The sequence below is a fragment of the Heterodontus francisci genome, chromosome 1 (genome assembly GCF_036365525.1).
Source record: "Heterodontus francisci isolate sHetFra1 chromosome 1, sHetFra1.hap1, whole genome shotgun sequence".
Classification (NCBI taxonomy): Eukaryota; Metazoa; Chordata; class Chondrichthyes; order Heterodontiformes; family Heterodontidae; genus Heterodontus; species Heterodontus francisci.
The window spans coordinates 160605227-160632774 of NC_090371.1; the positions used below are offsets into that span (position 1 = coordinate 160605227).

Sequence of the window (27548 nt, forward strand, 5' to 3'; positions counted from 1 at the left end):
CTTATCAGCCCAAGCCTGGATATTGTCCAGGTGTTGCTGCATTTCTACACTGACTGCTTCAGTATCTGAGGAGTCACGAATGGTGCTGAACATTGTGCAATCATCAGTGAACATCCCAACTTCTGACCTTATGATTGAAGGAAGGTCATTGATGAAGCAGCTGAAGATGGTTGGGCCCAGGACACTACCCTGAGGAACTCCTGCACTGATGTCCTGGAGCTCAGATGATTGACCTCCAATAACCACAGCCATCTTCCTTTGCACTCTGTATGACTCCAGCCAGCGGAGGGTTTCCCCCCTGATTCCCATTGACCTCAGATTAGATTAGAGATACAGCACTGAAACAGGCCCTTCGGCCCACCGAGTCTGTGCCGAACATCAACCACCCATTTATACTAATCCTACATTAATCCCATATTCCTACCAAACATCCCCACCTGTCCCTATATTTCCCTACCACCTACCTATACTAGTGACAATTTATAATGGCCAATTTACCTATCAACCTGCAAGTCTTTTGGCTTGTGGGAGGAAACCGGAGCACCCGGAGAAAACCCACGCAGACACAGGGAGAACTTGCAAACTCCACACAGGCAGTACCCGGAATCGAACCCGGGTCCCTGGAGCTGTGAGGCTGCGGTGCTAACCACTGCGCCACTGTGCCGCCCTAAGTTTTGCTCGGCTTCCTTGATGCCATACTCGGCCAAATGCAGCCTTGATATCAAGGGCAGTCACTCTCACCTCACCTCTTGAGTTCAGCTCTTTTGTCCATGTTTGAACCAAGGCTGTAATGAGGTCAGGAGATGAGTGGCCCTGGCAGAACCCAAACTGAGCGTCACTGAGCAGGTTATTGCTAAGCAAGTGCCGCTTGATGGCACTGTTGATGACACCTTCCATCACTTTACTGATGATTGAGAGTAGGCTGATGGGGTGGTAATTGGCCGGGTTGGACTTGTCCTGCTTTTTGTGTACAGGACATACCTGGGCAATTTTCCACATTGCAGGGTAGATGCCAGTGTTGTAGCTGTACTGGAACAGCTTGGCTAGGGGCGCGGCAAGTTCTGGAGCACAGGTCTTCAGTACTATTGCCGGAATATTGTCAGGGCCCATAGCTTTTGCAGTATCCAGTGCATTCAATCGTTTCTTGATATCACGCGGAGTGCATCGAATTGGCTGAAGTCTGGCATCTGTGATGCTGTGGACTTCAGGAGGAGGCCGAGATGGATCATCAACTCGGCACTTCTGGCTGAAGATTGTTGCAAATGCTTCAGCCTTGTCTTTTGCACTGATGTGCCGGGATCCCCCATCATTGAGGATGGGGATATTTGTGGAGCCACCTCCTCCAGTTAGTTGTTTAATTGTCTACCACCATTCACGGCTGGATGTGGCAGGACTGCAGAGCTTCGATCTGATCCGTTGGTTATGGGATCGCTTAGCTCTGTCTATTGCATGCTGCTTATGCAGTTTGGCACACAGATAGTCCTGTGTTGTAGCTTCACCAAGTTGACACCTCATTTTGAGGTATGCCTGGTGCTGCTCCTGGCATGCCCTCCTGCACTCTTCATTGAACCAGGGTTGGTCTCCTGGCTTGATGGTAATGGTGGAGTGGGGGATATGCCGGGCCATGAGGTGACAGATTGTGGTTGAATACAATTCTGCTGCTGCTGATGGCCCACAGCGCCTCATGGATGCCCAGTTTTGCATTGCTAGATCTGTTCGAAATCTATCCCATTTAGCGCGGTGATAGTGCCACACAACACGACGGACGGTATCCTCAATGTGAAGGCGGGACTTCGTCTCCACAAGGACTGTGCGGAGGTCACTCCTACCAATACAGTCATGGACAGAAGCATCTGCAGCAGGCAGATTGGTGAGGACGAAGTCAAGTATGTTTTTCCCTCGTGTTGGTTCCCCCACCACCTGCCGCAGACCCAGTCTAGCAGCTATGTCCTTTAGGACTCGGCCAGCTCGGTAAGTAGTGGTGCTACCGAGCCACTCTTGGTGATGGACATTGAGGTCCCCCACCCAGAGTACATTTTGTGCCCTAGCCACCCTCAGTGCTTCCTCCAAGTGGAGTTTTTTTTTTTAAGAGATACAGCACTGAAACAGGCCCTTCGGCCCACCGAGTCTGTGCCGACCATCAACCACCCACTTATACTAATCCTACCCTAATTCCATATTCCTACCACATCCCCACCTGTTCCTATATATTTCCCTACCACCTACCTATACTAGGGGCAATTTATAATGGCCAATTAACCTATCACCCTGCAAGTCTTTGGCATGTGGGAGGAAACCGGAGCACCCGGAGGAAACCCACGCAGACACAGGGAGAACTTGCAAACTCCACACAGGCAGTACCCAGATTTGAACCCGGGTCGCTGGAGCTGTGAGGCTGCGGTGCTAACCACTGCGCCACTGTGCCGCAGTAAGGAGTTCAACATGGTGGAGTACTGAGTCAACAGCTGAGGGAGAGCAGGAGGTGGTAATCAGTAGGAGGGTACCTTGCCCATGTTTGACCTGATGCCATGAGATTTCATGGGGTCCGGAGTCGATGTTGAGGACTCCCAGGGCAACTCCCTCCCTACTGTACACCACTGTGCCGCCACCACTGGTGGGTCTGTCCTGCCGGTGGGACAGGACATACCTGGGGATGGTGATGGCAGTGTCTGGGACATTGTCTGTAAGGTATGATTCCGTGAGTATGACTTTGTCAGGCTGTTGCTTGACTAGTCTGTGGGATAGCTCTCCCAACTTTGGCACAAGCCCGCAGATGTTAGTAAGGAGGACTTTGCAGGGTCTACTGGGCTGGGTTTGCCGTTGTCGTTTCCGGTGCCTAGGTCGACGCTGGGTGGTCCGTCCGGTTTCATTCCTTTTTATTGACTTTGTACTGGTAAGAAGGAATTTTTCTCCACACAAGATCAGGGGGCAGGTTGTTCAACCTTGCCCATCTATTAGCGAAGTCTGAAGTACGGAAAGTCCTCATCAGGGAACTCCTCTTTGCTGACGATGCTGGTTTAACATCTCACACTGAAGAGTGCCTGCAGAGTCTCATCGACAGGTTTGCGGCTGCCTGCAATGAATTTGGCCTAACCATCAGCCTCAAGAAAACGAACATCATGGGGCAGGACGTCAGAAATGCTCCATCCATCAATATTGGCGACCACGCTCTGGAAGTGGTTCAAGAGTTCACCTACCTAGGCTCAACTATCACCAGTAACCTATCTCTAGATGCAGAAGTCAACAAGCGCATGGGAAAGGCTTCCACTGCTATGTCCAGCCTGGCCAAGAGAGTGTGGGAAAATGGCGCACTGACACGGAACACAAAAGTCCGAGTGTATCAAGCCTGTGTCTTCAGTACCTTGCTCTATGGCAGTGAGGCCTGGACAATGTATGTCAGCCCAGAGCGACTTCTCAATTCATTCCATCTTCGCTGCCTCCGGAGAATACTAGGCATCAGGTGGCAGGACCGTATCTCCAACACAGAAGTCCTCGAGGCAGCCAACACCCCCAGCTTATACACACTACCGAGTCAGCGGCGCTTGAGATGGCTTGGCCAAGTGAGCCGCATGGAAGATGGCAGGATCCCCAAAGACACATTGTACAGCGAGCTCGCCACTGGTATCAGACCCATCGGCCGTCCATGTTTCCGCTTTAAAGACGTCTGCAAACGCGACATGAAGTCCTGTGACATTGATCACAAGTTGTGGGAGTCAGTTGCCAGCGTTCGCCAGAGCTGGCGGGCAGCCATAAAGACAGGGCTAAAGTGTGGTGAGTCGAAGAGACTTAGCAGTTGGCAGGAAAAAAGACAGGCGCAAGGGAAGAGCCAACTGTGTAACAGCCCCGACAATCAAATTTTTCTGCAGCACCTGTGGAAGAGCCTGTTACTCTGGAATTGGCCTTTATAGCCACTCCAGGCGCTGCTCCACACACCACTGACCACCTCCAGGCACTTTATCTCTCGAGATAAGAAGGCCAAAGAAAGAAGTGGTTAGGTACAACTGAGTGGCTTGCTAGGCCATTTCAGAGGGCATGTAAGAGTTAACCACATTGCTGTGGGTCTGGAGTCACATGTAGGCCAGACCAGGTAAGGACAGCAGATTTCCTTCCCTAAAGGACATTAGTGAACCAGATGGGTTTTTACAACAATCCACAATGGTTTCATGGCCATCATTAGACTAGCTTTTAATTCCAGATTAATTAATTGAATTCAAATTTCACCTTCTGCTGTGGTGGGATTCGAACCCATGTCCCCGGAGAAATATCCTGGGTCTCTGGGTTACTGGTCCAGTGATAATACCACTACGCCACCGCCTACCCATTGGTATACAGTGGTCCCTTCTGTCTTCAGAATAGCTTCCCCTGAATGGACTGGCCATGGCTGGTTCCTCGTTTAGACGACGAAAACAACGGCTTGTATTTATATAGTACCTTTAACGTAGCAAGGCGCTTCAGAACTGTAAAGCAAAATTTGACACCAAGCCACATAAGGTGATATTAGGGCAGATGGTCAAAAGCTTGTGTTATGAGGATTTCCTTTTTTTGTATTAAAACTTGGGATTCTATATTTTTTTTAAACTGAAAAGGATTTCAGTGTAAATTGAGACATCTGGAGATAGCTGAACTGTATGGATGGTTTTGGAAGGAAAGCAGAATCAACAAGAGGTTCCTGGTTTTGACCAGTAAACAAATACTGGAAACCAGGTAATTTCAAGGAAACCAGCAGGGGGTTTGACCTCAAAGCTACCCTTTGAGTGATGAGAAAGAATTTATGACTTGGTGTGTGACTTGTTTCTGAAAGGTTTTTGTTTCATTTTTGAACTGTTTTAAAGCCAGTGGGTTTGGACTAAAGCAGGCAATTGGAATTTGATTTTGACCTGCCTGGAGATCAAAAGAAGAACCAGAAAAGTATTACCTCTCTGTAAAGAATCCTTGCTGTTACAAAGCGGTATTATGAAGTGGTATTGTTACCTCCTGCATTTTCAAAGAAACCCTGAGTTTGCAGAAATCTTGCATCTTTAAAAAAAAAAAGACTTTTTCATCGAATGTGAGAATTGATACCGGTTACTCCCCCCTTGATGGAAGACCTATGTGAAGTCCTCTACTGTTGAAATTCTTTGAACGTCTACCCATCACAACCTCGCCTGGAAAGACTTCGAATGACCTCCAACTATTCGACTTTGGGACACGTCGCCAAACAGAAGAAGATCTTTCCAGATCATGGTAGTCTCAGTGTTTTTTAAATTCCCTTTATTCCTTTGAAACAGCTGCAAACCAACATCCCTTTTTTCCCCCCCGGTTAACCAGTTTTTGGATGTATGTGCGTATGCATGAGGGTTAGGGAAAAAAATAAGGAGCTTTAATATCTCAATTTGTGTATATAGATTTATTTCATTATTGGTTAAGACTTGGTTTTATAATAAACGGTTAACTTTGTTGTTGATGAAAGAAACCTGGTTGGTGTGCTTTATTCTGGGGACAAATAGAGTATCTAATTGGCTGTTTCGGTAAGTCGGATAATTTATTGATATGCTGTGACCTGTGGAGAAGTGGGACTGAATTACCAGTGCACTCCTCCCGCCTTGGTTGTAATACTTGATAAGAGGTAGGTTTTAAGGAGCATTTTAATGGAGGAAAGAGAGGTAGGGAGGTAGAGTGGTTAAGGAACGAATTCCATAGCTTAGGAAGTAGGCAGCTGAAGTCATGGCTGCCAATTGTGGAGCAATTAAAACCAGCGATCCTCAAGAGGTCGGAATTCAATGAGCGTAGATATCTTGGAGAGTTGTGGGGTAGGAGGAGATTAGTGAGCCAGGGAGGGGCGAGGATATGGAGGGATTTGAAAACAAGGATGAGAATTTAGGGTGGCACAGTGGCGCAGTGGTTAGCACCGCAGCCTCACAGCTCCAGCGACCTGGGTTCGGTTCTGGGTACTGCCTGTGCGCAGTTTGCAAGTTCTCCCTGTGACCGCGTGGGTTTCCTCCGGGTGCTCCGGTTTCCTCCCGCAGCCAAAGACTTGCAGGTTGATGGGTAAATTGGCCATTATCAATTGCCCCTAGTGTCGGTAGGTGGTAGGAGAATAGTGGAGATGTGGTAGGGAATATGGGATTAATGTAGGATTAGTCTAAATGGGTAGTTGTTGGTCGGCACAGACTCGGTGGGCCGAAGGGCCTGTTTCAGTGCTGTATCTCTCTATGATCTAATTTTAAAATTGAGGCATTGCTTAACTAGGAACCACTATAAGACGGCAAGCAAAGGGGTGATGGGTGAATGGAGTAAGGACATGGGCAGCAGAGTTTTGGATGCCCTCAAGTTTACAAATCAGAGAATGTGGAATACTGGACAGGAGTGTGTTGGAATAACAAAGTCTAGAGTAACAAAGGCATGGGTGAGTGTTTCAGCAGCAGATGAGCTGAGGGAGGAGTGGAGCCGGGCGATATTATGTTAGTGGAAATAAGCGGTCTGAGTGATGGCATGGATATGTGATCAGAAGCTCATCTCATGGTCATGTACGACACCAAAGTTGCCAACAGTCTGGTTCAGCCTCAGATAGTTGTCAGGGAAAGGGACGGTAGCTAGGGAGCAGAGTTTGGAGTGGGGACTGAAGACGATGGCTTCAGCCTTCCCAGTATTTAATTGGAAGAAATTTCTGCTCATCCAGTACTGGATTTTGGACAAATAGTCTGATAATTCAGCGATGATGGAAGAGTCGAGAGGTGTGGTGGTGAGGTAGAGGTGGATGTCGTCCACGTACAAGTGAAAACTAATGCTTTGTTGTAGCATGTAGGTAAGAAGTAGGAGGGACTAAGGATAGATCCTTGGGGGTCTCCAGAACTAACAGTGCAGGAGTGGCAGGAGAAGTCATTGCAGGTGTTACTGTGACTACGATGAGATAGATAAGAATGGAACCAAGTGGGTGCAGTCCTACCCAGCTAGCCGATGATGGAGAGGCGTTGGAGGAGGATGGTTTGGTCAACCGTGTCGAAGGCCGCAGTCAGGTCGGGAAGGACGAGGAGGGATAATTTACCTTTGTCACAGTCACATAAAATGTCATTCATGACTTTGATAAGAGCCGTTTTAGTACTGTGGCAGAGGCAGAATCCTGCTTGGAGGGATTCAAACATGGAAGTCGGGGAAAGATGGACATGGAATTGGGAGGTGACAATACGTTCAAAGACTTTGTAGAGGAAAAGGTGCATTGGAAAGGTAGTTTGGGGCAGTAGTTGGGATAGTTGGGGCAGTAGTTTGGAAGGATGGTGGGGTCAAGGGCCAATCCTTCTGAGGAGTGGTGTGATGATGGCTGTTTTGAAGGAGAGAACCCGAACCAATACCTCAAGAAAGAGAACTGTTAACAATATCTGCTAACATGAGGAATCGGAGGAGAAGTTGGGTGGTCAGTTTAGTGGAAATAGGGTCAAAGGAGTAAGAGGTGGGCCTCGTGGACAAGATGAGCTCAAAAGATGGCAGGAAGGGAGATAGGAGAGAAACTTGAGAAAGGTGTGAGGGCAGGACTATGGCAGGGGAACTTTAGAGGAAGTTTGGCCGGGTGGGCTGGGGAAGGGAGGGATCGGCAGAGATAACTGCTTGGATGGCCTCAGTCTTGGTGATAAAGAAGTCTATGAATGCCTCATACTTATTGATGGAGGTGAGGAGAGTGGTTTAATAGACAGTTTTCAGTAAAGAAAAGAAAGAAGCCGGGGTTATCTTTGCATTCCAGGATGATCTTAGTAACATGCATATAAAACTCATGTTCATGATGTGTTGTGTAAAAAGGAAGGAACAAGAGCTTTGAAATGCTATAGAGACAGGAGTACAAACGTATGATGCCACAAAATAGTGGCTTGTATTTACAGATCCAAGTTCACAATCTCAGCAACCCCTCTCTCGGAAAGAATCAAGAACTTTTTCACCAGAAGAATAAGCAAAAATGAAACATAGTTCACCTTTGCCACTGTTGTGTTCCTAACGGCTACCAAAGAGCAGCACTTGAAGCTTGGCCTTTTGCATCTATAGCAGTTGCTTAGTGCACTGAATTGCTAGTTGCTACTGCTTTCTACATGCAATGCCCTGGTAAGATCAAAGGGCTCTCTAGGGCAGCAGCCCATTATTTCTCTCTTCATTTGAGCATATCTGTACAAAAGTAATTATTATTTGAACTTACTGTTAAGAAATGGATGGAATTTAGTAGTTATCTACTTTTCTATGCACTTATTTCTGGCAAGTTGGTCCACCTTCTAGAAGCATTCCTACTGAACAGGTGATACATACTTGTGGTGCAATGTAGATTGATTACCCCATGTTTAAATTAAGCATTTTACACATCAAGAAATAAGAGGTATGCATATTTCGCACTTCCTATCTTTGGATCTTTTAGCTTCAGCTTCCTTATTTAGCTGTTTGGTTCTGTTGGTAAGCTATACATCTTATACAGTTACCTCCTCATGTAGATCAAAATATCATAAAATGATACATAGCTCAATTATTTTTGTAGTTACATTGCTTCCTTTACCTATTCTACCTAGGTAATGTATTTCTTAAGAATGGTTGCTGCTGATAAATATTAGGGAATTTGCACCAAATCACCAGGGGATATAGCTAGGTTGAGTGAGTGGCAAAAACTTGACAGATGGAGTTTAATGTAGGAAAGTGTGAGGTCATGCACTTTGGTAGGAAGAATCAAAAAGCAGACTATTTAAGTGGAGAGAGACTTCAGAAAAGTGCAGTACAGAGGGATCTGGGTGTTCTTGTGCATGAAACACAAAAAGTTAGCATGCAGGTGCAGCAAGTAATTAAGAAGGCAATTGGAATTTTGGCCCTTATTGCTAGGGGGTTGGAGTTTAAAAATGGGGAAGTCTTGTTGCAACTGTACAAGGTGTTAGTGAGGCTGCACCTGGAGGACTGTGTACAGTTTTGGTCCCTGTATTTAAGAAAGGATATACTGGCATTAGAGGCAGTTCAAAAGAGATTCACTAGGCTGATTCCTGGGATGAAGGGGTTGACCAGTCAAGAACGGCTAAACAGGTTAAGCCTTTATTCATTTGAGTTTAGAAGAATGAGGAGTGATCTTATTGAAACGTACAAGATTCTGAGGGGGCTTGACAGGGTAGATGTTGAGAAGATATTTCCGCTAGTGGGGGAATCTCGAACTAAGGGACATAGTTACAGAATAAGGTCACACTCATTTAAAACTGAATTGTGAAGGAATTTCTTCTTTGAGGGTAGTGAAGTCTTGAATTCTGTACCCCAGAGAGTTGTGGAGGCTAGATCACTCAAAGTATTTAAAGAGGAAGTAGATAGATTTTTGAAATACGGGGAGTTGAGGGTTACAAGGAGCTGGTACGAAAAAGGAGTTGAGGGCTGGGGCAGATCAGCCATGATCTTATTCAATGGCGGGACAGGCTTGAGGGGCCAAATCACCTAATCCTGCTCTTATTTCTTATGTTCTCATTGACTTAATTATTTTTTCAATGTTTATCCTTTACTTAAGATCTATTTGATAATGAACAATTTTCCTTACAGGCATGTACAGACTATAGTGATACAGTTTCCAGAAGAATGGGATTTATACCGCTTCCACTAGCAGTTTTGGTAAGTTAAAATATAACACATTCGTTGTCGAGGAAATTGAAATATTTTTCACATGTCCACATTTTGCAAGGTCATATTGCTGTTGGAAGTGAAAGTTGGACGATCCCTCCTTAGGCTTTTGCTCACCATAACTTAAGTCAAAATTCCCAGTTTCTACTGGAGTGTTTCCGCCATGACTAAGTTTTGGACAGACTAGTGCACAGTATAGGATATGGGTAGATACATTTTAGACAAGTAGTGGGTACAGTAGCATATAAGGTTGTTATTGGACTAGTAATCCAGAGGTCTGGACTGATAATCTTGAGACACGAGTTCAGATCCCACCATGGCAGTTAGTGAAGTCAATTCAATTAATTAAATAAAATCTGTCATAAAAAGTTATTATCAGGAATGGTGAGCATGAAGCTATTGGAATATTGTAAAAACCCAAATGGTTTACTAATGTCCTTTAGGAAAGGAAATCTGCTGTCCTTACCCAGTCTGGTTTATATGTGACTCCAGATCCACAACAATGTCATTGACTCTTAACTGCTCTGTGAAATGGCCTAGCCATCCATTAAAGCTCCTTCTCCGGGATTAGGCATGAGCAATAAATGCCAGCCTTTCCAGTGACACCCACATCCCGTGAATGAATTAAAAAGAGTTTTTATAGTGAGTGGACAATGGGAGGTCATCTAAGGCCGGATTGGAGTAATTGAATTTAGAGGTGACAAAATCTTGAATACCCATTTCAGTGGTGGAGGTGCTAAGGTAGTGACAGAAGCAAGCAATGTTGCAGCGATGGAAATAAGCAGTCTTGGTGATGGATAGGATATGGGGTTTGAAGTTCATCTGTGTTGAATGGGTGCCAAGGTTTAGCACAGTCTGGTCAACCTAAGCAAGTGCAAGGAAGCGGCATTTATAATAGGCAAAGATGATGGCTTTAGTCATCATGATCAGTTGAACAAGTGGCGGCTCATCTGTAACTTAGCGTACAGGCTATCTGACAGCAGGAAAGTGGTCGCTGGTTTGAGAAAGGCATTGGAAAGTAAAGTTGGGTATCATCAGCATAAATGTGGAAATTCACCCCTTGCCTGTGGATAATGTTACCATGGGGCAGACACGAAGAGGACAGGCCTAAGGATAGATCATTGGTAGACTCTGGAGGTGACAGTTTGGCACTGCGAAGAGAAACCATTCTGGAGATGTGCTGGGTAGGAGTGGAACAACACAAAGCAATGGAGGAGAATGGCTTGGTCCACAAACTAAAATGTTACAGAAAGTTTGAGATGGACAAGGTGTGATATTAGACCAGTGCCACAGCCATGGTGGATATCTTTGCTGACTTTGGCCAGTGCCACCTTAGTGAGAGGAGTGGAAGTTAGACTGGAGGGAGTTTCAGAGCGATGAACATGAAGCTGGGAGGCTGTGTACAAGGACCATTAGAGAATTGGAGTTTGGAAAAGGGGTGGCAGTTGGATGGATCGAGCATTGTTTTATTGAGGAGGGAGGTAATTGTAGTAGTTTTGGAAGAGAGAGGACTGAATCTCAGGAAAGTGACCCATCAACAATGTCAATTAGCATGAGGGCCACGAGGGATAATTAAGTGGGAAGGGGATCAAGAGTGCAGGAGGTGGATGTCACAGAGGGAATAAGCAGGTAAAGGATATAGGGAGAGATGGAGAGAAACTGTAGTGTGATGTGGATTAGAGCTAGAGTTGGTGGGGTACTGGGATGATAGTTTTGGGAGTGATGGAGAAAGGAGGGAAAGTAGCTAGAAGCAGCTGTATCAATGATATCAATGTTTGACATGAAGAAATCTGTGAACCTTTTCAACAGTATTGCAGGTGAGAGTACAGGAAAGGGGTTTAAAAGTTGATTTGTCATGATATGCTTTTTCCTCTGGGATGATTCTGTAGCAATGGGTGTTTTTTTCTTAGAAGTAGAGCATGGCATGGTAATATTTGATGTGGTGACACCAAATCTGATTGACTGTAACAGAGATATTCCCTATATGCTCAAGTTTGCTGGCCTATGACTTGAGGGAATAGTGGTTTGAAGGCAACAAGGATGTCATAGGCAGAGGTGAGGGAACAATTATGCTGATCCACAGCAGCAGAGATCCCATGATGGGTGGATGACCACAAAAGAGGGAACACTGTTACAATGAGTTGAAATTATCCTCTCCATCACATCTACTTCCACCTCTAAGTTTGCCCATCCCTGCCTCTGCTTCAGTCCATCTGCTGCTGAAACCCTCATCTGTATTTTTGTTACCTCCTAACTCAACTATTTTAATGCTCTCCTGGCTGGCTTCCCATCTTCTACCTTTCATAAACTGGAGCCCACTCTGCTGCCAGTATCCTAACTCGAACCAAGTCCCCTTCATCTAAACCCTTGTGCGTGCTGATCTATATTGGCTGCTGGTGCACCCAACACCTCTATTTTACAGTTCTCATCCTCATGTACAAATCCACCCCCCATGGCCTCATTCCTCCCTATCTCTTCCAACGCTGCAATTCTCCAAATACTCTGTGTTCCCCCAACTCTAATCTCTTGTGCATCCTGCACTTCCTTCACACCATCATTGGCAGCCATGTCTTCCATGGTGCAGGCCTTAAGCTCTAAAATTCCCTTTCCACATCTCTCTGCCTCTCCACTTCTTTTTCCGTTTAGGATGCTCCTTAAAACCTACCTTTTTTTTTTTAGAGATTTTAGTCATCCATCCAAATATCTCCTCCTTTGGCTTGATGTCAGGTTTTGTCTGATTACGCTCATGTGAAACGCTTTAGAATTCTAAAGGTGCTTTATAAATGCAAGTTGTTATTGAAATTTAACCATGACCACACTGCTGTAAGTAATCATAACTTAAATGTGATAATACGTAAGGACCTCTGCAAACAGCAGGTTGGGTTTATTTATGGGTTGAAACATCATTTGAGTGCTGGTTTAGTACAGCAAGCATTGATCAATTTTAGGGTTTTAAGTTTGAGCTCAAATAACAGATTGAAGATTCAGATTGATACTTTTATTATTTGTTCTTGGAATGTGAGCATTGCTGGCAAAGCCAGCATTTATTGCACATCCCTAATTGCCCTTGAGAAGGGTTGAATTCAGTTACATATTAATCTAGTTATATGCACACCAGTATTGGTTTTGAGTCAGTGGGGAAATGTAGTGTGTAGTGGAGTCCACTAAATAAAATTTTGCCATAGTGCGAGACCATCTCTATTAAGTAATCTCTCACTTCTTCAGAGACATGCCAGTTGTAATTTAACTGCAACCATTGGATCACCTGAAGTTATAAAATTAAATTTTGAACCTTTTTCAAATTCAGCTGCCATTCGGATGCAGGTGAGTGGAGCTCTGTGTATGCATCCTTTTTTTTTTCCTCCCTGGTCACAAAGCAATATGGATATTAAAAATATATAATTACAAAGTTAAATGCTTTAGCATGTGTTTTTTTTGGTCAGCTAGGTGTTAAGCAACAACAGTACCCTGGTGTACTGTTTGGTTCAGGGACCAAGTGCTGAACCAACCACAAGCATTGTTTAGGTCTGAACTTCATTCCCAAGTGCATAACTTTAGGCCGGTTCATCAAAGAGGACAGTGACTTTAGCTGTTGAACAATTGTAAGTGCAGGTTTGAGCCTTTGCTAGGTGATCAGATACGAGGAGTTCCTCACAATTGGCATCACCATGCTGAGCAGCACAGCATGTCATAATATGGGCATATTGCCATCCTACTTCTAACCACAGCATGCACACACGTTTCCTTGAGCCCCCCACCCCCTCTCTTTTCTGCTGCCACCATCCTCATCAACAAAGTACGAGGAACTCATAAACTACTTTGGAAGAATTGCTTTGTGCTCCTAATTGTTTTGAAATTGTGGAAATGTCTGTTTCAAGCAGAAACTAACATACATTAGTTTAGTGGGGCTGAACTAGCATATGTAGAGCACCCTCAAGCCCTACAACCTTCTAAGAATTCTTTGTATTCCTCCAATTTCTGTGCATCCCCCTCTTCCTTTGCCCCACCATTGTTGGCTGTGTTTTTAGCTGGCTAGACCCTAAGGCCTGGAAGACCTTTGCCAAACCTCTTTGCCTTTCCATGTCTCCACCCCTCTCCTCATTAAAGATGCTCTTTAAAACAAACCTCTTTGTCTAAGCATTTGGTTACCTGTCCTAATGTCTTCTCCTTTGACTCAGTGCTGATTATTTTTCTGGTAATGCTATGTGAGGCACCTTGAGATTTTTTACTACATTAAATCAGATGGGTGTCAGTGGACAAACTATGCTCACTCTTTCAGAGAAAGCAATTTCAGTGAGTCTGTCATCCAGCCTTACTCAAATTTTGGAGCTGGGGTACACGACTGGATAAAGTCAAAAATTTGTCCATGTGTTCCAGTAGCTTCCTGCTTCATCATTAATGTATCACTTGGAACTGGGATGCAAATTTTACAAACATGGATGACAAAAATGTAAGTGGATTTCCCTGAGCCTGGTGCAAATCTGTGATCTCAAACAAAGTCATAATCTGTTCTACACATGCCTCCTAAGTGAAATCTAGCCAGTTTTTCTGATTAGTATGTGGGTTTCAGAAATTTTAGTATATACTGTGAAACCGAAAGGACCACCTTAACAGCCACTCATATCAACAAGATTTCTGGTTAGATTTTGGGCTCACTTAGATTTGCCCCTTCATTTGGATAGAAACCACAACTGCACTTTGGAATATCAGTGTTAGAAATTCTTTTCACCAGCTTCAGGACAAGTTGCTGATTCCTGGCAGTTTTAACAAAGAGCATTGCTGTTGTTTCACCCCTCCCCAACCCACCTTGTGTTGAGCAGTCTTTAAGAACTTGGTTTTAATTCCATCCATGCCTGCTGTCCTATTATTTGCCTTTTAAAACAATGCACAGTCCACTACCTCCCAAATTAGTGAGGAGGAGAAAAATCTTTCCCTCTTTTCCTCTCTCTGCCCCTCTTTTCCCCTCTCTCTCTTGCTGTCCCCCTTCTCCCGCCCCCTCGCTGCCCCTCATTTTCCCACCTCCACGCTGCCCCTCATTTTCCCACCTCCCTCTTTTGCCCGCTATTTCTCTCTGTTCCCCACCCCCCCACTCTCTCCTCGACTCCTTTCTTGCACTCTTTCTGTCTCATTTTCCTCCTTTCTGTCAGCTGGCATTATGCAGAATAGGGCATTGAGACTTTTCACTTTCACAAATTCTTAACAAAAGTATTATCTTAGCAAAGCTTAACAAAAATCATTACCACAGTCTTTTTCCAACATTATGAAAGATTTCACGGAGATTTACAATCAAGGATCTCAGATGATCTGTGGATCTTGGACACCGAAGGGGTGGAGGTGGATTAATAGATAAACCTAAGGTTTCAAATATATAATTCCTTAGAAGTACAAAGATAGATAAATGAAGTCAAATAAAAGGTTGTTAATAACATTGAGATAGGAGTTTCAAGAATAAAAGCAACGGCCTCATAAATTTGTACAGGACGCTGATTAGGGGCACAATTAAGAATGCTGTGTGAAACCTTGGCTGTCTAATTCTACAAATGAATTTTAAGCCATGGAGAGCATACAGCATTGACTTGCCAGGATGATACTAGGGATGTGAAATTAATAATGCTAGGGGGACTAAGTGAAGATTCAGTAGAGGCGTTTATTAAATTATGGAGCATTTTGATTTGAGGTAATCTTTCCATATTTATCCCGTTGTTGGGGAGATAGTGATGGTGTCATCAATTTGAAATTAACATTGAGAGTGAGGAGAGATTTTTTTTTTATTCAGAAGGTTGCTGAAGTATAGAATACTTTGCCACAGGGAGTGGCTGAGGCCAGGATCATTGTGTCTTTTAAGGGACAATTGGATAATTATTTCAAGCAGAGGACAATGCAGGGATATGGAGAGAGCAGGGCAATTAGAATATTTTTGGATTGCTCTAGTGAAGAGCTGCAATAGACCTGATAGGCTAAATGGCCTCTTTTTGTGCTATAAACTGTGGTTCTATTAGTGTATTTACTTTGGACTAGGTAGTTTCGTTGAATTTAAGAACGTAAGACCAGAAATAGGAGCAGGAGTAGGTCATTCAGCCGCTCTAGCTTGCTTTGTGAGTAAGATCATGGCTGATCTGATTGTGGCCTCAATTCCACTTTCCTGCCTGCCTCCCATAACCCTTGACTCTCTTGTAGATAAAAAAATAACCTCTCACTCAGCCTTGAATAGATTCAATGACTCAGTCTCCACTGCTCTCTGGGGAAGAGAATTACAAAGATTAACCACCCTCTGCGAGAAGAAACCCCTCCTCATTTCCGTCTTAAATGGGAGACCCCTTATTCTGAAACTGTGCCCCGCAGTTCTAGATACTCCCACGTCGCTATCGTATCTGCTTCCACCACCTCCCCTGGCAGTAAGTTCCAGGCGCTCACCACCCTCTGTGTAAAGAACTTGCCTCGCACATCCCCTCTAAACTTTGCCGCTCTCACCTTAAACCTATGTCCCCTAGTAACTGACTCTTCCACCCTGGGAAAAAGCTTCTGACTATCCACTCTGTCCATGCCGCTCATAACTTTGTAAACCTCTATCATGTCGCCCTTCCACCTCTGTCGTTCCAGTGAAAACAATCCGAGTTTGTCCAAACTCTCCTCATAGCTAATGCCCTCCAGACCAGGCAACATCCTGGTAAACCTCTTCTGTACCCTCTCCAAAGCCTCCACGTCCTTCTGGTAGTGTGGCGACCAGAATTGCACGCAATATTCTAAGTGTGCCCTAACTAAAGTTCTGTACAGCTGCAGCATAACTTGCCAATTTTTATACTCTATGCCCCGACCGATGAAGGCAAGCATGCCGTATGCCTTCTTGACTACCTTATCTACCTGCGTTGCCACTTTCAGTGACCCGTGGACCTGTACGCCCAGATCTCTCTGCCTGTCAATACTCCTAAGGGTTCTGCCATTTACTGTATACTTCCCCCCCTGCATTAGACCTTCCAAAATGCATTACCTCACATTTGTCCAGATTAAACTCCATCTGCCATTTCTCCGCCCAAGTCTCCAACCGATCTATATCCTGCTGTATCCTCTGACAATCCTCATCACTATCCGCAACTCCGCCAATCTTTGTGTCGTCCGCAAACTTACTAATCAGACCAGCTACATTTTCCTCCAAATCATTTATATATACTACAAACAGCAAAGGTCCCAGCACTGATCCCTGCAGAACACCACTAGTCACATCCCTCCATTCAGAAAAGCACCCTTCCACTGCTGCCCTCTGTCTTCTATGACAGAGCCAGTTCTGTATCCATCTTGCCAGCTCCCCTCTGATCCCATGTGACTTCACCTTTTGTACCAGTCTGCCATGAGGGACCTTGTCAAAGGCTTTACTGAAGTCCATATAGATAACATCCACTGCCCTTCCTTCATCAATCATCTTCGTCACTTCCTCAAAAAACTCAATCAAATTAGTGAGACACGACCTCCCCTTCACAAAACCATGCTGCCTCTTGCTAATAAGTCCATTTGTTTCCAAATGGGAGTAAATCCTGTCCCGAAGATTCCTCTCTAATAATTTCCCTACCACTGACGTAAGGCTCACCGGCCTATAATTTCCTGGATTATCCTTGCTACCCTTCTTAAACAAAGGAACAACATTGACTATTCTCCAGTCCTCTGGGACCTCACCTGTAGCCAATGAGGATGCAACGATTTCTGTCAAGGCCCCAGCAATTTCTTCCCTTGCCTCCCTCAGTATTCTGGGGTAGATCCCATCAGGCCCTGGGGACTTATCTACCTTAATGCTGTGCAAGACACCCAACACCTCCTCCTTTTTGATAATGAGATGACTGAGACATCTACACTCCCTTCCCTCGGCTCATCATCCACCAAGTCCTTCTCCTTGGTGAATACTGATGCAAAGTACTCATTCAGTACCTTGCCCATTTCCTCTGGCTCCACACATAGATTCCCTTCTCTGTCCTTGAGTGGGCCAACCCTTTCCCTGGTTACCCTCTTGCTCTTTATATACGTTTTAAAAGCCTTGGGATTTTCCTTAATCCTGTTCGCCAATGACTTTTCATAACCCCTTTTAGCCCTCCTGACTCCTTGCTTAAGTTCCTTCCTACTGTCTTTATATTCCTCAAGGGATTCGTCTGTTCCTCGCCTTCCAGCCCTTAGGAATGCTTCCTTTTTCTTTTTGACGAGGCTCTCAATATCCCGAGTTATCCAAGGTTCCCGAAACTTGCCAAACTTATCCTTCTTCCTCACAGGAACATGCTGGTCTTGGATTCTAATCAACTGACATTTGAAAGACTCCCACATGTCAGATGTTGATTTACCCTCAAATAGCTGCCCCCAATCTAAATTTTTCAGTTCCTGCCTAATATTGTTATAATTATCCTTCCCCCAATTTAGCACCTTCACCCGAGGACTACTCTTATCCTTATCCACAAGTACCTTAAAAGTTATGGAATTATGGTCACTGTTCCCGAAATGCTCCCCTACTGAAACTTCGACCACCTGGCCGGGCTCATTCCCCAATACCAGGTCCAGTACGGCCCCATCCCTAGTTGGACTATCTACATATTGTTTCACGAAGCCCTCCTGGATGCTCCTTACAAATTCTGCCCCATCGAAGCCCCTAGCACTAAGTGAGTCCCAGTCAATATAGGGGAAGTTAAAATCACCCACCACTACAACCCTGTTACCTTTACATCTTTCCAAAATCTGTCTACATATCTGCTACTCTACCTCCCGCTGGCTGTTGGGAGACCTCATCTGAACTGCCTCCAATTCAAGTATATCCCTTGTTGCAGTCATGTGAGGAGAGGTCGAAGGGCTTCCCTTTTTCCATCTCCTTGTTTGGCCACAGCAAGTTTAATGCTTTCTGAAAGTGGCTGTACGATCCAATTCAGTTAGGCGTTTGATTAGTTCTTGTTATGATCATAGCAAGGAAGTAATCGGGCAGGTTTTCTTGAATTTAACAAAGTGTTACAACTCGGTCTAGCGGTTCCCTCGCAGCCTTTGCTTGGGTTAACCGTAGCACGGTTTAATTTTTTAAAACACTTTTTAGCACCCCCTTAGTGAATCCTTGTTCATTGCTCCAATTGTATGGCAAAGAAATCAAACAGGTTTCCTTTGATTAAACAAGAAAGATAGAAGTTTATTAATCTTGAACTCTAATCCGGTTAACGACTGAGTATGCGACGCAACCACGCTAGCATGCATATGCGATGAACACACACTCACGCAGATAGAGACAGAAAAAGTAGAAGGAATAAAGGGGAACAGTTTGAGGGAATATCTGGTAGTTACAGTCCTTTAAGTTCAATGTGGAATCTTTGGTTGCCGGGAAGTCTTGCAGTTCGTTGGGGCCCAGCTCACACTCCAACTTGTTCCGATGTAGGCGTCTTTTCTCTCTTGAGGTTTACGTGCCTTCCTTGGGTCCAGTGGCTTGGGGAGAAAGCAAGAGAGAGAGCCAGGTGAGAGGCTTGATTGTTTCAGCTTCAGTTGCACACTGCCTTCTGAATTCAGACTGTCCTGTAGCTAGTTCAAAAATAATGGACCAGCCAGTTAGTCATGTGACAAGCTGGTTTAACCAGTTCTGGCTCTGTGGATTGTATCATCTTAGCACTTCCTTACACCTTCAATGTCCGGTGATCAAAATCTATTTGAGTTAATTGGAGCAGGGAATAGCCCTTTATCGGCACAAGCAGCATTTCTTAGTATGCAAATGTCCTTCCAGCCCAGTGTCTGGTGATCTTGAAACAAGTCATTTCTGCACTCCAGCAACAGTTTAAAATCAATGTTCATAAGACGACACCAAGATTGGTGGAGTAGCAGATAGTGAAGGGGACTGTCAGAGAATACAGCAGAATATAGATAGACTGGAGAGTTGGGCAGAGAAATGGCAGATGGAGTTCAATCAGGGCAAATGCGAGGTGATGCATTTTGGAAGATCCAATTCAAGAGTGAACTATACAGTAAATGGAAAAGTCCTGGGGAAAATTGATGTACAGAGAGATTTGGGTGTTCAGGTCCATTGTTCCCTGAAGGTGGCAACGCAGGTCAATAGAGTGGTCAAGAAGGCATACGGCATGCTTTCCTTCATCGGACAGGGTATTGAGTACAAGAGTTGGCAGGTCATGTTACAGTTGTATAGGACTTTGGTTCGGCCACATTTGGAATACTGCGTGCAGTTCTGGTCGCCACATTACCAAAAGGATGTGGATGCTTTGGAGAGGGTGCAGAGGCGGTTCACCAGGATGTTGCCTGGTATGGAGGGCGCTAGCTATGAAGAGAGGTTGAGTGGATTAGGATTATTTTCATTAGAAAGACGGAGGTTGAGGGGGGACCTGATTGAGGTGTACAAAATCATGAGAGGTATAGACAGGGTGGATAGCAAGAAGCTTTTTCCCCAGAGTGGGGGATTCAATTACAAGGGGACACGAGTTCAAAGTGAGAGGGGAAAAGTTTAGGGGGGATATGCGTGGAAAGTTCTTTACGCAGAGGGTGGTGGGTGCATGGAACGCATTGCCAGCGGAGGTGGTAGACGCGGGCACGATAGCGTCTTTTAAGATGTATCTAGACAGATACATGAATGGGCAGGAAGCAAAGAGATACAGACCCTTAGAAAATAGGCGACATGTTTAGATAGAGGATCTGGATCGGCGCAGGCTTGGAGGGCCGAAGGGCCTGTTCCTGTGCTGTAATTTTCTTTGTTCTTTGTTCTCTTTGTTCTTTATAAGACAAAATTAATATGCCTCATTCTTGGCAGGTGGGGGTTTACATGATACCTCCACACCCAGCGGAATGAAATGCGATTTTTAAAAAGAGCATTTCATTAAAAGGGACTGGAGAGAAGATGAGGACAGGAAAACACACATGCATCTCTCATTCATTCAGAACCCTAACAATTGTTGCAGCCTGTCTTTTCTGGGCAGCAGTGCTGCCTTAAATGGCCCTTTTTGACATCCCAATAAACATGTGGTTTTTGAGGAATTTTTTTTGTGCACATTTCCATGATTGCTGAAGATATCCTTGTTCTTGTTGAGGTCCGCAGAGGGAAGGTTAGATTTAATTAGCCCGAGGTGGGAGTTCTGATCAGGGGTGAGGTAATGCATTTTGGAAGGTCTAATGCAGGTGGGAGGTATACAGTAAATGGCAGAACCCTTTGGAGTATTGACAGGCAGAGAGATCTGGGCGTACAGGTCCACAGGTCACTGAAAGTGGCAATGCAGGTGGATAAGGTAGTCAAGAAGGCATACGGCATGCTTGCCTTCATCGGTCGGGGCATAGAGTATAAAAATTGGCAAGTTATGTTGCAGCTGTACAGAACCTTAGTTAGGCCACACTTAGAATATTGCGTGCAATTCTGGTCGCCACACTACCAGAAGGACGTGGAGGCTTTGGAGAGGGTACAGAGGAGGTTTACCAGGATGTTGCCTGGTCTGGAGGGCATTAGCTATGAGGAGAGGTTGGAAAAACTCGGATTGTTTTCACTGGAATGACGGAGGTGGAGTGGCGACATAATAGAGGTTTACAAAGTTATGAGCAGCATGGACAGAGTGGATAGTCAGAAGCTTTTTCCCAGGGTGGAAGAGTCAGTTACTAGGGGACATAGGTTTAAGGTGCGAGGGGCAAAGTTTAGAGGGGATGTGCGAGGCAAGTTCTTTACACAGAGGGTGGTGAGTGCGTGGAACTTGCTGCCAGGGGAGGTGGTGGAAGCAGATACGATAGCGACATTTAAGAGACATCTTGACAAATATATGAATAGGAAGGGAATAGAGGGATATGGGCCCCGGAAGTGCAGAAGGTGTTATTTTAGGCAGGCATCAAGATCGGCGCAGGCTTGGAGGGCTGAATGGCCTGTTCCTGTGCTGTACTGTTCTTTGTTCTTTGGGTGGCGGCAGTGGGCGATTCCACTCTGAACACTCTTTTAGTGCTTTGATGAGTCATGCAAGGGCTTTTCACCCCAGGGGATGGATGGTTCCCTTTTTCACTTTTTCCCTGACTGTGGGGGAGGATTCTTTGCTCACCTTCCCTTTGCCCTCTGGGACACTCCTGCTTGCAGGTGTTTGTCCAGATTCTACTGCATTCCCCTGCGACACTTCGACTAGGTGAGGCATCACCCTCACGTTTCTCTGCCCTCTTGAGGACTTTCTTTGTCTCTGCCAGTGCCTGTAAATGCTGTTAGCAGTTCTGGTGGGGTGCTTCTCGTGTCTGCATTTACATAGGAGGATGTGGGGTCTAATTTTTCAAACACTGCGGGGTTGGCTGACTGGACAGCAGGAGTTTTCATCTGCGATTCTTCCCGGACTTCCTTTAACCTTCCCCCTTTGGTCCCTTTTCCCCTTTCTTTAACCTTTTGCCAGCCTGGTGCTTGTCTGTCCCCTTTTGTTCTCAGCAGGGGTCCCTTACAGTTCACCAGCCCTCTGCTGGAGGGTGCTTCAAATACCGATACGGGACTTAAGGGTGCAGAGTTCACTGTAGGTTGGGGTTTCCCCTCAAACCTGGCACATGTGGCAACTCCTACAGTACTCCACCACATCTTTGGCCAGTCAAACTATTGGGCTCTGGTTTTTTGTATACTGACATGTACAGCCACTGTAATCTCATGGGCCATTCCTGCTATTTCTCTCTGGTACCTCTGTGGTACCACTAATTGGTGAACCACTGTCCACTCCTTGCTCTCAGGTCTGTGAGGAGAACTCTATTTCCACATCAGGCCCTCATTCTTTAAATAGTAGCAATCAGGGACTCCCTCTGCTTCAGTTTCAGACTGGGCAGCCTGTGCTAACTCAATACTGGGTCAGCACACTGAGCCTCAGTTAGGGAAGATTTATTGAACTCATTCCCTGGGTCTTCGAACTTTCCGAAGAAAGTCTCAGACACCTCATGGTCATCTGCCCGCAGTGCCAATTCAGTCTCCCCTGGGGGAGTTGGTTTGATCATGACCTCATTCATTACACATTCAGAGAACTGCAGGGGACCGTCTTCTGCCACTACCCTGTTTCCCTGACCTTCTGTGGACTCTCTTTCACTACTGGAGAAGCTACCACCTTCATCCCCCACCAGATCATTACTTAGATGCAGGTCAACTCCGTCCGCAGGCAAACTGGGGACAATCCCTACAGTCACCAGTCCCGAAATTAGGTCGTACTCCACGTGCACCCGATGTAAAGGTGCCTGCATGCGCTGCCCTCCAATACCATTAACCACCATTCTGGAGTTTACTGCACTCGCTGGGGAAAAGGTCAGGCCTTTTCCCAGTAAAAGGGATCTAGCGGCCCCTGTGTCCCTGAGAATTGCTATGGGCTTGCTTGCCCCACTCGAGGGGTACGGGGTTACTCTCCCTTCAGACACCTGATAACCTTCAGGAACCCTATTAAATTTTCCTGCACTTGCAGCGGTTGACTTCCTGCGTCTCACTCTTGCTACTGTTAAAGCCACAGCTTGCTGTGCTTTCCATCAGGGTCCATTCTTCACTGAGCAGGTGTGCCCTGATTAACCCACAGGTTTTCCCTCTATTTTCCATCAGTCAACTCGTAAATGCCCTGCTTTATTACAATGGAAGCACACAGGCCTCCGGGTCTCACTACTACTTACAGCACTTTCCTTTTTGGCTGTAGGAGGGCCCCCTGTGTCTCCTGCTTTTCCTTCCATCCCAGGAGTGCTTGGGCTTCTATCACCTTCCCACCCTCTGTCCTTTTTGGATTTGTGGGGGTGATTAGGAAAGATTTTCACCGGGAAACTGACTTTTAAATGAGAGCGAACTCATAGGCCAGGACTGCTGCCTGCCAGTCTTTATGAGCCTTTTGTTCCTCCACATGTGTCTTTATGGAGAGCAGGAGAGAGTTTTTAAATTCCTCTAACAAAATTACTTCTCTGAGATTTTCATAGCTGAGCTGTACTTTAAGAGCCCTCAGCCACTGGTCAAAAGCCAGCTGCTAATTTCTCTCAAACTCCAGGTAAGTTTGATCAGCTTGTTTCTTGAGGGTTCTAAAAATTTGGTGATAGGCTTCCAGTACAAACTCATATGCCCCGAGGATAGCATTTTCCATCATTACGTAATCTGATGAACTCTCATCTGGCAACATGGAATAACCCTCATGGGCTTTTCCAGTTGGCTTGCTTTGTAGCAGGAGAGTCCAAGCCTCAGCTGACCTCTTTAACTGCAATGCCAGTTTTTCAAGACACGCAAAAAACACTTCCACGTCTCCCTCATTGAATTTTGGGATCAGTTGGAAAAGTTTTAACAATTCTGTACCCAGCTCTGAATTACGCTGCTCCATATTGGCCATGCTTTCACTGGGGTTACTCTGTTACCCTCTAGTTAACTCATAGAGTCATACAGCACAGAAACAAGCCCTTCGGCCCATCGTGTCCGTGCCGGCCATCAAGCACTTAACTATGCTAATCCCATTTTCCAGCACTTGGCCCGTAGCCTTGTATGCAATGGCCTTTCAAGTGCTGATCTTAATACTTCTTAAATGTTAGGGTTCCTGCCTCTACCACCTCTTCAGGCAGTGCATTCCAGATTCCACCCACCCTCTGGGTGAAAAATGTTTTCCTTAAATCCCCTCTAACATTCCTGCCCCTTAACTTAAACCTATGCCCCCTGGTTATTGACCCCTCCGCTAAGGGAAAAAGTTTCTTCCTATCTAACCTATCAATGCCCCTCCTAATTTTGTATACCTCAATCAGGTCCCCAGTCAGCCTTCTCTGCTCTAAGGAAAACAACCCTACCCTTTTCAGTCTCTCTTCATAGCTGAAATGCTCCTGCCCAGGCAATATCCTGGTGAATCTCCTTTGCACCCTCTCCAGTGCAATCACATCCTAACTATAGTGTGGTGCCCAGAACTGTACACAGTACTCCAGCTGTGGCCAAACTAGCGTTTTATACAGCTCCATCATAACCTCACTGTTCTTATATTCTATGCCTCGGCTAATAAAGGCATGTATCCCATATGCCTTCCTAACCAACTTACCTACCAGTGCTGCTGCCTTCAGTGACCTCTGGACAAGTACACCAAGGTCCCTCTAACCGTCTGTACTTCCTAGGGTCTACCATCCATTGTATATTCCCTTGCCTTGTTAGTCCTCCCAAAATGCATCACCTCACACTTCTCAGGATTAAATTCCATTTGCCACTGCTCCGCCCATCTTACCAGCCCATCTATATCGTCCTGTAATCTAAGACTTTCCTCCTCATTATTTACCACCAATTTTCTTGTCATCTGTGAACTTACATATGCCTCCTATATTCACGTTTAAATCATTAATGTACACTACGAACAGCAAGGGTCCCAGCACCGATCCCTGTGGTACACCATTGGTCACAGGCTTCCACTTGCAAAAACAACCCTCGTCCATCACCCTCTGCCGCCTGCCACTAAGCCATTTTTGGACCCACTTTGCCAAATTGCCTTGGATCCTATGGGCTCTTACTGTCTTAACCAATCTCCCATGTGTGACCTTATCAAAAGCCTTACTGAAGTCCATGTAGACTACGTCAACTGCTTTACCATCATCTACACATCTAGTCACTGCCTCGAAAAATTCAATCAAGTTAGTTAGACACGATCTCCCCCTGACAAAGCCATGTTGCCTATCCCTGATTAATCCCTGCCTTTCCAAGTGGAGATTAATCCTGTCCCTCAGAATGTTTTCCAATACTTTTCCAACCACTGATGTTAGACTCACCGGCCTGTAATTACCTGGTTTATCCCTGCTATCCTTCTTGAATATTGGTACCACATTCATTGTCCTCCAGTCCTCTAGTACCTCTTCTGTGGCCAGAGAGGATTTGAAAATTTGTGTCAAAGCCCCTGCTATCTCCTCCCTTACCTCACATAACAGCCTGGGATACATCTCATCTGGGCCTGGGGATTTATCCACTTTTAAGCCCACTAAAACAGCTAATACTTCCTCCCTTTCAATGCTAATATGTTCAAGTATATCACAATCCCCCTCCCTGATCTCTACACCTACATCGTCCTTCTCCATAGTGAACACAGATGCAAAGTAATCATTTAAAACCTCACCTATGACTTCCGGCTCCACACACACATTGCCACTTTGGTCCCTAATGGGCCCTACTCTTTTCCTGGTTATCCTCTTGCCCTTAATATACTTATAAAACGCCTTAGGATTTTCCTTTATCTTGCCCGCCAGTGTTTTTTCATGTCCCCTCTTCGTTCTCCAAATTACTTTTTTTAATATCCCCCTAAACTTTCTATACTCCAGTGCCTCCGCTGTTTCCAGCGCTCCGAATCTGCCATAAGCCTCCTTTTTTTTTTCCTGATCCAATCCTCTATGTCCCTTGACATCCAGGGATACATACAGTAATCCCACACTGCCCAGCCATTTTCCTCAACTCCTCCATAGACAGTGCTTTTAACTTATCCCGAGTTACTTCACCCTGGCTTGGGGAGCTACTAGCTTCAGTCGCAGACATGTTAGTATTCTAGCACACACAACCACAAGAAATCTTTTCTCTTTTTTGATTGGGAACAATTTGGCTTCCCACTTCCAATTTCAAGTTTGTCTGTGGGTAAAATCTTGGACGCTAGCCCCCAAATTCCTGTTAGGACCAAGTGAGAAGGGGTCTAGGGATTTCCTCTCTGCCTTTGCCTGGTCTAACCATAACAGGGTTTAATTTTTTTTAAACACCATGTTTTTAGTTGCTCTGTAGTGAATTCTTGTTCAAGAAGGGTAGTAGGGATAAACCAGGTAATTACAGGCCAGTGAGTCTAACATCAGTGGTAGGGAAACTACTGGAAAAATTTCTGAGGGACAGGATTAATCTCCACTTGGAGAGGCAGGGATTAATCAAGGATTATCAGCATGGCTTTGTCAGGGGGAGATTATGTCTAACAAATTTGATTGAATTTTTCGAGGAGGTGTCTAGGTGTGTAGATGAGGGTAAAGCAGTTGATGTGGTCTACATGGGCTTCAGTAAAGCTTTTGATGAGGTCACACATGGGACATTGGTCAAGAAGGTAAGAGCCCATGGGATCCAGGGCAATTTGGCAAATTGGATCCAAAATTGGCCTAGTGGCAGGAGGCAGAGGGTGATGGTCGCGGGTTGTTTTTGCGATTGGAAGCCTGTGACCAATGGTCAGGGATCGGTGCTGGGACCCTTGCTGTTTATAGTGTACATTAATGATTTAGACGTGAATATAGGAGGCATGATCTGTAAGTTCGCAGATGACATGAAAATTGGTGGTGTTGTAAATAGTGAGGAGGAAAGCCTTAGATTACAGTACAATATAGATGGGCTGGAAAGATGGGCAGAGCAGTGGCAAATGGAATTTAATCCTGAGAAGTGTGAGGTGAGCATTTTGGGAGGATTAACAAGGCAAGGGAATATACAATGGCTGGTAGGACACTAGGAAGTACAGAGGGTCAGAGGGACCTTGGTGTACCTGTTCATAGATCACTGACGGCAGCAGCACAGGTAGATAAGGTGGTTAGGAAGGCATATAGAATACATGCCTTTATTAGCTGAGGCATAGAACTTAAGAGCAGGGAGGTTATGATGGAGCTGTATAAAATGCTAGTTAGGCCACAGCTAGAGTATTGTGTACAGTTCTGGTCGCCACACTGTAGGAAGGATGTGATTGCACTGGAGAGGGTGCAGAGGAGATTCACCAGGATGTTGCCTGGGCTGGAGCATTTCAGCTATGAAGGGAGACTGAAAAGGGTAGGGTTGTTTTCCTTAGAGCAGAGAAGGCTGAGGGGGTACCTGATTGAGGTATACAAAATTAAGAGGCATAAATAGGAAGAAACTTTTTCCCTCAGCGGAGATGTCAATAACCAGGGGGCAGGATGTTTAGAGGGGATTTGAGGAAAAGTTTTTTTCACCCAGAGGGTGGTTGGAATCTGGAACACACTGCCTCAAGGGATGGTAAAGGCAAGAACCCTCACAACATTTAAGAAGTATTTAGATCGGCACTTGAAAGGCCATA

The 27548-nt window shown here is 45.3% G+C and overlaps 1 protein-coding gene across 2 annotated transcripts in view; it reads left to right on the forward strand.

Moving 5' to 3' along the window:
- The window catches only part of LOC137373080 (transmembrane anterior posterior transformation protein 1-like), a 189203-nt gene that overhangs the window by 94980 nt on the left and 66675 nt on the right, over nt 1–27548 (forward strand). For both annotated transcript variants that reach the window (XM_068037933.1, XM_068037943.1), the window contains exon 11: nt 9517–9585. In XM_068037933.1, coding sequence (XP_067894034.1) covers nt 9517–9585 — 69 coding nt within the window. The remainder of the gene's footprint in view (nt 1–9516; nt 9586–27548) is intronic.